This window comes from Rhinichthys klamathensis, unplaced genomic scaffold (genome assembly GCF_029890125.1).
Source record: "Rhinichthys klamathensis goyatoka isolate OS25496 unplaced genomic scaffold, OSU_Roscu_1.1 h1tg000527l_1, whole genome shotgun sequence".
Classification (NCBI taxonomy): Eukaryota; Metazoa; Chordata; class Actinopteri; order Cypriniformes; family Leuciscidae; genus Rhinichthys; species Rhinichthys klamathensis.
This window is the reverse complement of record NW_026607004.1, coordinates 282,582-294,818: the sequence shown is the minus strand read 5'-3', so window position 1 is coordinate 294,818 and position 12,237 is coordinate 282,582. Positions and strand designations below refer to the sequence as shown.

Below are 12,237 nucleotides of genomic sequence, written 5' to 3'. Positions count from 1 at the left end.
TTAGGGGGCAGCCCTAGTGTGAAGTCTTCAAAAGTTTCTTAAAAAGCAACCTGGTCCATCTAAAACACACATGACAGATTTAGAGGAGAGTGTTTGCAACATGTCAACCATCATTGATTGGCTCAATACAGAAACACATTTATGCAAAATCAGCTCTACTGTAGTACAGCAGTGGGACACTGATCGTGTTTTGACAAAAACTGTCATTGAAAGCGATGTTGCTGAAACACGGAAAGAAAACTAGACAGTCATGACACTAACCTTGCTTTATTTGGAGCTCTATGGCTCTTCATTTGCCAGATATGATGGCAACCATGCACCAGTAAACCGTCAGTGCAAAGCAAATAACACAGAAACACTGTTTGCCTACTATAAGCCGAAGACGTGACAAAACGAGAGCAGAAAAGTTGAACGAGACACCTAACACCCTTGAGGAGTTCTGTAGGAAACCCCTCATGTTTTACCTGTGATACCGCTGGTAGTGCAGCTCCATCTTCCTGTTTTCCTTCAGGTCCTTCTCTTACTGGCACAACCAGTTTGGACACAGCACTTCTCCACTCTAAAGATCAAATTAAAGTCATTTTAAAAACAAATGTGACAAACATTCACATTATGTCTTTTGAAATTATGCAATAAAACATGAGAATAAATTTAAACAATGTACTAGAAGCTGCACATGTAAAGAAAGGCCATTTGTTGGTGTTTACCTGATTTGAGTGTTTCCAAGTCAAGCATGCCTCCTTCTTGAAGATTCAGGATACCATCGGGTTTGACTTTTTCCCAGGGGACGTAAGTGACGCCCCGCTCCACGTCCCAGTACTTCTTCAGGTCCGTCTTTATGCCCTTATTCAATGCCCATGCGATCTGATCAAGGACAGGAAGTCAAACAACTGCCCACACATAGATTCAAAACAAGCATGTGGGGCTACTACACATTCAAACATGAGATCTGGGACAACCAATCAAAGTAACGCATCTAACAACAAACACAAAGACTATTGCATGGTTGTCATTTAAAGAATGGACTTGTGTGTTTGGAAGTCTATTCGTGTAAAATGACAATCATTAGAAAAGTGTATTTCTTACTTACCCAATAAATTAATTATGTGAGAAGAAGAGTGCAGAGTGATGCAAGAGACATACAACTTATGTCTTATAAGATTATACAGATCAGTGTCATTATGCAAAATGTATTCAGCCACAGAATGCCAGAATCAAGCATTCAGAATTATGTATTGTTTCCTAATCTAGCTTTTGTTTAAAGAGGACCTATTATGATTTTTTTTTTCATGTTTATCTTTCTTAAGTGTGTAATGTTGCTGTTTGAGCCGGAAAAAAGCTCTGCAGTTTTAAAGCACAAAGTCCCTCCAGCGGGAGTTATTCTCTATATCAGTGTCAGTGTTTCTGAACTCCCTGAAACGCCTCCATTGTAGTCTTGAGTTTCTACCAGGAATGAAACATGGCACAATATTACTCATTTATTATATTCACAGCCAAGGCATATGCAAAATAAAGGGCCGTGGCCTGCTTGAGTTAGTTAGTAGTGTGTTGAATAGGGCTGGGAATCTCAATTCGATTCGATTCTCGATTCAATTTTCACTGGCCCCACCACAAAAAAGGAATAAATGAATAAAAAAGTTATTGTTTGTGACCCATGTATCCTTGTATTGTGATAAATGAGGTTTATGACACCCAAAATTTTAGATAACAGAGAAATTTAACAATTCTCGATTCCATTTTCGATACCACAGCTAAAACTACTAATATAAATTTCAAAGATTATTAAAGACAAGTAAACAGTCATTAATAATAAAAGAACCAATAATTAAACTTGAGCAATAGCACAAATAAATAAATACAATAGAACAAAGATACAACTGAAATAATCAGTGCTTTTAAAGTTTTTTAGGTAGGTCTAACAATAGTTTTCATGTACAGAAATGTAATTAAGTAATCAAATGTAAAACACTACATATAATCTTACCCGTACAAATTGAATAAAGGTTAATTCTTATTAAAGAAAAAATATATTCAGTGAAGAGCAGGGAGGGATTTTCTCTTTGTATTTTGTAGTTTGATTAACATTAAAACAGACTGCGGCAGGAATATTAGGTTGCTGTCGCTTTAAGACTAATGCACAAATCCAATAATGATAAACGTGTTCTTTCTCTACTGGTTACTCGAGCCATAACCGACTATGTTTACTTGGATACTCGCAAAGGCGGGCATTTTGAGATAAATTTGTGTGAATTTGTCTGCTTAAGTGCAGGGAGGCGTGAAAGAATTCATTTTATTATTTGCATGCTGTCTGAGACGTGCAGCTGTGTGTGCACTGAGCAGACAGAACTTCTCACACAGCGCGTGCGAGTTTGCTTGCGCTTGAATGCTTAAATTGGCAAGGCTTGAAAACAGTGACAGTTCCTTCAACTATCTGGAATGTGTTTCACGCTGAAAGGCGCCATGTTCAGCACTGAATGAATAACAGACAGGGTCCCCGCTGGAACATCACACAAGGTAGATAAGAGGATGACATCTAGTGGACAAGACTATTATGTTTAATATTTGCGGAAATAAATATGGTCGATTCGATAATAAAAAAAACGATTCGTGGCTTTTGAGAACCGATATAGAATCGACCACATTTTTAAAAACAATTAATCAAAAAATTTTTTTTTTGCCCAGCCCTATTGTTGAAATTAGAGGTTATGGTAAGGGACGGGACATTTCCAAAACATGCTCGAGGCGCTTGACCAATCACAACACACTGGTTCAGCCGACCAATCAGAGCTCATTGTGCTTTTCAGGAGGAGGGGCTTCATAGAGACAGGAACTAAACAGAGCGTTACTGACAGACTGGGAAGAGAGGAGCTGCAACAATGGAGAATATGGGGAAAATAATACGTTTTTTGAACATTCAAGCATGAAAAGCTATTCTAGTAGAGCCCAAAAACAAAATCAAGACTTCGTAAAAGGGCATAAAATTGCCTCTTTAATAAACCTGGCATTGTATACTGTGAATATTGTTGGTTCTGTGATGACCTGCTTGTTATGTAGGGTTGGGTATCGTTTTTCGTTTTTTTTTTTTTTGATACCGGTGCCAAATCGATACTTTTAAAATGGTACAGGTGCCTGAACCGATTCTTTGAAAAAAAGAGAGCCTCAAAACGATGGTGAATGACATTAAAGAACATTCTTAAAAAAAAAATCTTAAAATTGAATATATTAAAATTTTAGAGTAAATATAAGTAGTCTAAATACAAAACACAACAAATTTACATAAATTCACAGTAAAACCTAAGCCACCTAACCCAAATACAATAATTTAACACTAAATAACACTACAGTACTAATAACAGCAAAGTAGTCTGTATTCGGTATGCTACAAACCAGCTTTAAATTTCAGCAATTCTTTTCACGTTTTTTTGCCTTCTCTGGCCGAATACGACACCTCTCCTGACTTATTGCATGTCCTGCACGAGGTGAGCGTTATTTTAGAATGAGCGCTCATCAGGATCAACTGAATGCTGGATTTTCAAAAGTATGTGAGGTTCACGGCTCTATTGTTGCAGTAAACTTGCACAGCGTTCTTGAATGAATAATTAATTAGATGTACGCTGGTCTGTTATTGTATGGACATCGACTTTACATTTTCACACAAAACATGACGCGGAAACAAATAACGAACTGTGATTGGTTGCGTTATGTCAGTCAGTCCTTGGCTGATATTTTTATTCTTAAATACATGTAAGTGAATGTGTTTTGTCATTTTAGAAACCTTTATAATAATCATGATTCATGTTAGTTGATCTATAACGCACAATGGGCGCCATGTTAGTAGTAGCAGATATTCAACCGACAGCTGAGGCGTTTAAGTGGCACCGAAATGAGGCACCGAAATTACACACCGGTTACTTGGGTACCGGTTCCATATCGGTGCCTGGTTTCGGTACCCAACCCTATTGTTATGTTCCTGGTTTGGATAAAAGCATGCGCTAAATGTATTCAAGAGAGTCATATAATAAGTAATAATAACCCTGACAAGGCATTTTAACCCAAGAACACGGTGGACAGGAAGAAAAGGTTGGTCACGGTACCTTAATGGATTTCTGGTTGACTTTAACAGCCCCTCTGCTGAGTTTGCTCAGGGCTGTATGGGCATCCTGTCTGTGCACCATGACGATGTAGGCACAACCTCTGGGAGGAATCATCTGCACAGGATCAAACACAGCATATTTAATAAAAACATTTGAAATATTATGTTAAGAAAATGTAACCACAAATAAGCAATGGAAATAATAATAAAATAAAATGCACGTTTCACATTTGACTATTCCTGTAAGCAAAATTTCCATTGTGGAGGAGATGCTAAATTAACCTGCAGGCTTTACATAAAGGCTCTGTTCCAAAATCTAGAAAGCAGCCTTGCTGTCTAAATAGACAACTACATCCTAACTGAAATGGAACCTTATAAGAGACCTATTTGATTCTCATATACAATAATACACAAAGTGCAATGCATTCTGGGACTTCCTTCTTCACATGTGATACTGCCTTATTTGTAGCCAAAACCAGCTATATAATTATCTCTCCTGGGCCTCTTTGGTTGGAACTGACCGAAACATACGTTTTTAATCTTTTTAATTTTTTGCTTCATCGGAATGGGATTACACTTGGTGACTTTTGTCGCATTAGATATGTGAACACACACAAAACAAATTATGGACATGATTTGGATATTAAAGGGTCGGGAAAAAAGTAACACTTGGTACTTTATGACCTGATGAATTGATCATTTTGTCATAATGTGTGAAGTAGATACATTTTCATACCTTCATGGTAAAAAATGACAGACATAGGAAAAGAATGGGAAAAATCTGAGAATATTTTGGTGGTACACAATACAAATCAGCCATGATGCAAAAAAACACAGCAATGAAGGGGTTTATCTTCTTCAAAGACACCCACGCACACACAGAAATTAACTGGTAAGACTGCAAGCCAGCAAATTGTGAAAATATGTGAAATAAAATCAATAAATGAAAAGAATACTATCTCTACTATGTCTATCTCTCTCTTGCTCACACACACAGAAATGAATTGATTGTGTTTGCTGTTAGTTCATAACTGTGGTTTCTTTATGAAGTTTTATTACAATTTATTAAATAAAATAAAATGCCAATTAACTGCAATGTTTGCTTTGAATTATCGCCATCTATTCCTTATTCTGTTAGATTTTTTAAATTATCAATCAAATACTGAGTAACTAAAAAGCTTCCCATTAGTTCAATTTCTAACAAAATGTTGTTTTATTGTAATCATAATGAAAAATCTGACACTAAACTAACAAAAAATATCTAAACCTTGACAAAAAGTATCTTTTAGAAAGCCTAAATATATATCTAAATGCAAAACCTAAAAGATTACACCATGACATTACACAAGTTTGTATTTTTTAACACCCCCAGATGGCACTATTCTCACTTAAAAAATTGATTTTAAAGGCATACACTAAACCGAAATATTTTATAACATTATAAAATGTATTTACTCTCACATTTGATCAATTTAATTCATCCTTGCTGAATAAAATCATTAAATTCTTTTCAAATGAAACTCTTGCTGAGCCCAAACTTTTAAACGGTAGTGTACATTGATATGACTGATCAATACATACATTGATGGACTCGATCTGTCCGAACTCCTCCATCAGACTCATGATGTCCTGCTGTTGAGTCTTTTTGTCCAGCTGTCCGATCCATAATGTAGTACTGCAGACTGCAACAAACAAATGAAAACACTGAACAACATATCACAACAATAACAGTAAATTGACAATTAACATTTACAATCAGTGCAAAAAAAGATAGCTATTAATCTATTTTATGTTTACAAGGATTGTAGCAAGTTCTCACCGCTGAGAGTTTCCTTCTTGATGGGCGGAAATCCTTTCTGTCTCCGCTCTCGCTCTTTCTCCCGGTCTCTCTTCTCCTCTGAGCGTGGCCGTGGTGAACGTCCTCGACGCTCTCTGGATCGGGAGCGCGTGCGATGATACCTCGAGCGTTCTCTCCGGGAACGGGAACCGGACCGCGATCTGCGTGAGTGTGAAGACGATCGCCTCCGTGGAGACCTGGAGAGCATATATGAATGATTCCACCAAATTAGCTTATCTTTATAAAATAGCACAGCTTTTTACATTAAGGCGTAATGATATGACGCAGCGCCTGAAAATAGTTCCGTTGTGTTGACGGAAGGTGGCCTATTTTCAGGCGCTGCGTCATATCATTACGCCTGCTGCACTCATGGTACGGCAGTAAAGTTTCTTGATTATTACGCAGGAATGAGAGTATAGTTCCTAGCAATATCAGCCTAGAAAATCGCAACTTTACATTTTCCGTCGGTCTTAGTGCACGATGTAACTACAGAAGAGTCAAGTTTTAAATAGGAAAAATATCGAAACTCTTTGGTCATTTTTTTTTTTAGAAATGCTAATGGTCTTGTCCACTTCAATGATGTATGCTAAGCTATGCTAAAAGTGGTACCGCCAGAACCGGAGATCTGCTGAATGGATTCAAAAACAGTAAAACTCAACAGTTTAACTCTGGGGGAGTTGTAAAATGAGCCTATTTCCAAAAAAAGTGGAGTATCCCTTTAACATTGTGTAATACCGAGTCGATCTGAGAACACCCGCCCGTGATGAGAGCCAGTCAGTGCTGTGCGTGTGTTTTGTAACTTGCAACTTGTAAAATTAGGAATAGAAAAGTGTGAGGCAGGAAATAAGGTGAAAAAAACACAAGCGACCCCAGCCAATGACAATGAGTTAATGCAAGCGCACAGTGATCATGAGTTTTCCTGTTCCTATTGTGTGCAACATTAAATGCAAGCAAAGCTTATATTTCAGGTTGCTCCAGCTTACGCGCATGTGCACTTTCTTTCACCCATTTTTTTAATAATATAATGAATGAACCGTCTTGTTAAATCTAAAATTTATGGTCAGACTCGGCTCAGAGACGTCAGTAATGCTGACGTCAGCGGCCGTGGCACTGAATGAGCAATCATTATTATAGTTTAAATGGCAAACAGTCAAAGTTATTATTATGTAAGTTGAATCAAGATACAAAATTTGCCTTTCGGGTCCAGTCAGGTCAAGGTCCAACTTTCAAATAATAGAATGGTCCGGGTCAGTTTGAATATTTGGACCTGTTAAGCCCTGTGATGATTAATGCCTCTGACACGTGTTTTCCTCAGCACACAACTTATATTTTATGGTTTATATCCTTATCTGTAAATGTTAGAAAGTCCCGTGAGTATTATTTCTATTTTGCATATTCTGACAACAAGCGGGACTTGCAAAACTACACTCTTCCATGAACGAGCGGCGGTGGGCGCAAGCGTCTCAAACAGACGCAGTAGATCAGGAGTGAAATAATTCTGACTAAAATACACATTTTGCTAAAATATTTTTTGTTAGAAATGAAGTGTAAAAGTTTAAAAATACACATAGCACGAGTAATCATATTTATGAGAGTACTAACATTATATTATATTAATGTAATATAATATAATTACTACAGTGTTCATACGAGTGATTCGAGTTTACAGTAAGATGAATTGGAATAGTGCGCTTTAAAGACAGAGCAAAACTCTTCAGCATTTAGACAGTGTTCAAGACGAGTGAAAATATATCAGTGCTAAACATATACTTGGCCAACATTATTTAATCACCTAGCATTAAAATTTAGTTGCATATGTGAGTGATTTACTAACATTGTAGAGGCTCTTTTATTAAAGGACTTATGTTCAAGCGCACTCAGAGAACATACCTTGATCCGGTTCGTCTGCCGTGTCTTCGATCTCTCCCATCATGCACCGAGCGTTCTGTCTCAGCTGAATCCTGAAATGGGCCAAAGGAATTATGCATGTGATTTTAGCCTCACTGTTGTGTAAATATGGGCAAACTGATTTTAGAATCGTTTAAGCATTAGAGCTTGGACTGGTGAGGATGTTTCGAGTTATTAATATCTCGATGTTCTGTACCTGTGGCTGCTGGGTTGTACTATGCTGTATGAGGTTCTCATCAAAGGTTTGAGGAGGGATATCTGGTATCTGGGTCTGAACCATCGATGGGAGCTCCTGAGGTGCCATCTGACCCTGGGACGGCACTTGACCCTGCGACACCATCTGTCCCTGCATCTGTGTCTGGACGTGAGAAAACACTTTAATTTCATGCAATATTTTTGACAAGTCCTTATTCTTTAAAGCTCTGTCGGCCAGAATTAATACCTGGTTAGCGATTTGACTTAGAAGATGAGCTTGCAAGGCTTGCTGTAATTCTGGAGGGAGGTTTCTGTAAAGAATGACAATGTTAATTAAATACCTGAAAAAAAATCGAATGATATTTCACTGTATGTGAACAGTTTATTCATGTCCTACATGGTAATGGGAGCACCAGGGGCTGGTTCAGTCTTTTCCTCTACAGGTTCAGGTTCATCATCATAATCAAATCGATCCAGCAGAGACTGAGTCAAACCAGAAACACAATGTTACAGGCAGAGAATTAACAGATCCAAACCATGCGTTAGCTCTGTGGTTTCTATACACCATAAGAACTGCTGATATCTTCCAGATTCCACTCTATTTATTATAAGTAGACATACGAGGATGCGAGGGGAAAGTCAAAATGGTCAAACTGAACCGGTTTTCAGACGGTTTACCTTAGCTAATGATGGTTTCTGCTCGGTGGGCGGGGCCGTGGACTGAGGAAGCCCCGCCCCTCCAGCCTGCTGAAGACTTTGGAGAAGCTGCTGTAACTGAAGCAAAAAACTCAGATTAAACTCAGTTTGATTTTTATAGCAATTTATGTACAGCACTTAATTTGTATGACTTTGAAAGTGCTTTTTAAACCAAATTTGAGTTGAATATTGTGTTACCTCTACGCCCCCTGTGCCCTGTAGGAGCTGAGTGACGGCAGCGAGGGGCACTGGGCTCTGAAGGTTGGGTACGGGTACGGGCGCTGGCGCAGGCGTTGCAGCTGCAATAAATGGTGCTGGTGCTGGCTCTGCCACTGCCATTGGTATTGGCATTGGCATGGCTGGAGGAGCTACAAAAAGCAATGAAAAGTGCAGTTTAACAACAGAGATCAGGCTACAGTTTAAACCACAGATCAGCGAACTACAGGCTGCTAGTTTGAATATGATACAGGTTACAGTAACTTCTCGTAAGAATATCAAACACCATCCAAGGTATTTACATCAGAATTCTGCCAAATATATGTACTACCATCCAGAAGTGTAGGGTCAATATGTTTTTTGTTGCAGTTGTAAATATTCAGTAAGAATGCATTCAATTCATCAGAAGTGACAGTAAAGACATTTATAATGTTACAAAAGATTTCCATTTCAAATAAATGCTGATTTTCTGGACTTTCTAATCATCAAAATAATTGCGATTTCCATGTTTAACAGATCATTAAGTAGCACAGCATATTATATGTTGTGAATATCTTGAGCAGAAAATCATCATATTAGACTGATTTCTGAAGGATCATGTGACACTGAAGACCGGAGTAATGATGCTGCAAATTCAGCTTTGATCACAGGAATAAAAAAAACATTTTAAAACATATTCACATTGAAAACGCATAATTGAAATTGTAATAATAATTCACAATATTACTGTTATGGAATAAATTAAGCCTTTGTGAGCTGAATTCACATACAAAAAAAAAAAATCTTAAAGACCCTAAACTATTGAACGATAGTGTAACTTTAAAGACTTTGACTCAAGAGGCCAGACACAAAACCTAAAAGTTAAAGCATAATAAAAAGATGAGAAACTAGGGATGCATGATATATCGGTATCGGCCGATCAATGTTCATTTTCAATGTAATCTTTATCAGCCCGTTAAGAAAATTTGGCCGATACATTTAAGCTGATAAATAATGGATTATTTCCTTCAGCCGAGACACTTCAGATCAACATGATGGTTTTGAATTGCTTGAAATATAATTGGAATCACTTCAAAAAAGGAAAATACAGTGAAGTCCATAAGGTTCTGTCATATCGGCTACATAAAATTCTAATGAGAAAGTTATAATTGTGAGAGATATATATTTACATAATATATAAAAATTGGGATTTGGATTTAGATTTATCGGTCAATACATCGGTTATCGGCTTTCGAATATAAAGAATTATCGGTTATCGGACAAAAATTTCATATCGGTGCATCCCTAATAGAAACAAATGTGATCCAGCTGAAAAATAAAACATTTATTTTGCTCATTTACCGGCAACTGTGGTTCCATTCTCTAAAACGGACAGTAGAGGAGCTGTGGCCATGTCTAACAGCGGCTGAATGACGTCCATGCCAAACACCTCATTCTTCTGCCACAGAGTTAACACACGCAATATCTTCCCCTACATTACAACACACAAAATCCATCAATAACATTCAGCTGGCTGCATTCACTGTGAAATCTGGAGGGATTATTCAGTACCTTGTCATCGGCTGGGCACTGGAAAAGATTCTGAAATGTTACAGTGAAGTTTTTCAAAAACCTCGGACCAAACAAATCTTTGTCTGCGCCAAACTGATGGCGTGACTGTCGGATAATTGAGTCCACCACATAGAGACCAGGGACCTTTAGATCTGGTTTACACTGACAGGAAAAAAAAAACAAATAAATCTTTACCTTCCCATAATAACAGCGATCATAAAGTACGATAACGTTAATATATAGTTTATTACATACCCTCTTGATGAACTTCTCCACGATTTGAACAACGTGCTTGTAAAGCTAACAAAGCAAATAAATCATTAAAACTCAGCCACAAAAGAATATTTCAACAAAAAAAGTATCAAAACACCAATAACAATGAAATGAGAATTTTTTTAAAATTAATAAACAGGCAACACATGAAAAAAATGAGAATTTAAAATTATAATTCATCTCTCCTCTACCATATAATGTTTACATCAGCATATGATGTGACGGTAAAATAAATATTTTAAACATTTTCTTAGATAAAATTATAAAAATCAACACAAACTCAAAATATTAGGAACATGGAGCATAAAGACAAGTCAATTAATTCCTGCTCATTTATTAGGATCATTTTGTGAAACTCACAACATCCATATTTGTGTTCTGACTTACTTTGATAGCTTTGATTCCTGCTTTGGTTACTGACATCATTTTGGCTCGAGAGATCGGGGGAGTCATGTCCATCATGGACGACATCTACAGAGGAGGAAAAAATGACACATTTACCCTCATCAGAAATTAAAGATCAAAACTGAGAACAAAATGACATTCAAAACTTTCAGCTCAGTTACCTGCAATCTCAAACTCAAACAGAAAAGCTTGTGTTTACATAAATAATATCAAAATTAATATGAACATGCACTTAACATCATAACAAACTCAATTAAAACGGGCAGATCTCTGTTTTGACCTCAAAAACACCATTATAGCACTCTAAATAAATCATCTGAGAGTTGATCATGTCTCTGAACCACTAGGGGCGCCACGGAAAATCTCTCTATATACGATTCTATTACAACAGCCAGGCAAAACTAGATAACATTGATATAAAATATGATATATACCTTATTTAATAACTGTATATACATGTAAGTACTCAATCAAATCTTAACTAAGCGCAATTTCACAGCACGAACAGGTCGAAGGTCACTAAACAAACTTACTTTAATCATACTCATATCACATCTGCTTAACTATACCTAGGTTTTTATGTGACTATTTAGACGTTTAAACTGCAAAAACAGTCTGATATCCATCCACTAATGAACAATAAACGTAAACAAGGATTGTTTTGGAGGAGCTTGGCGCGCGGGCTCGGCTAATGGTAAAGGGTAAACGGCAAATAAAACGCGAATTCTCACCTCCCCGTTAAAGGCATTCACCGCATCCATGTCCATGGGCGATATTAACTCAATATGTCTTTGAATATATCCTCCTGGATCCGAATAAACATGTGTAAACTGGATAATCGCGACGAGGCCGCATGAGATTGAAGCTCAGAAACTCAACACAACCTTCCGCTAGCGTCGAGACGCGTTGAGCGAGCGGGGAGAGAGCGCCGCCCACCGGACTGGAGAACAACTGCACCACACAGACTTGAACACCTATGCCATATGGGAACTTTAGTCAGTCACTGAGAGAAAATATTCAGTGTTAGCCAATAGCCACTATTTCATATTATATATTTTTAAAA

General features: G+C 37.4%; 1 protein-coding gene across 1 annotated transcript; it reads right to left on the bottom strand.

Annotated features, from left to right (window-relative positions):
• LOC130073149 (SR-related and CTD-associated factor 4-like) lies at positions 1–12,064 on the bottom strand. Its single transcript, XM_056238580.1, has 15 exons — positions 11,906–12,064; positions 11,157–11,240; positions 10,752–10,796; positions 10,497–10,658; positions 10,287–10,416; positions 8,928–9,097; positions 8,712–8,807; positions 8,431–8,516; positions 8,035–8,344; positions 7,821–7,891; positions 5,913–6,127; positions 5,675–5,775; positions 4,095–4,208; positions 708–864; positions 1–559 (listed from the first exon to the last, which is right to left on the bottom strand). The coding sequence occupies exons 1-15, from the start codon at positions 11,939–11,941 to the stop codon at positions 249–251; spliced, it is 2,088 nt and encodes a 695-aa protein (XP_056094555.1). The 5' UTR covers positions 11,942–12,064; the 3' UTR covers positions 1–248.
• Between the last annotated feature and the right edge of the window lie 173 nt (positions 12,065–12,237).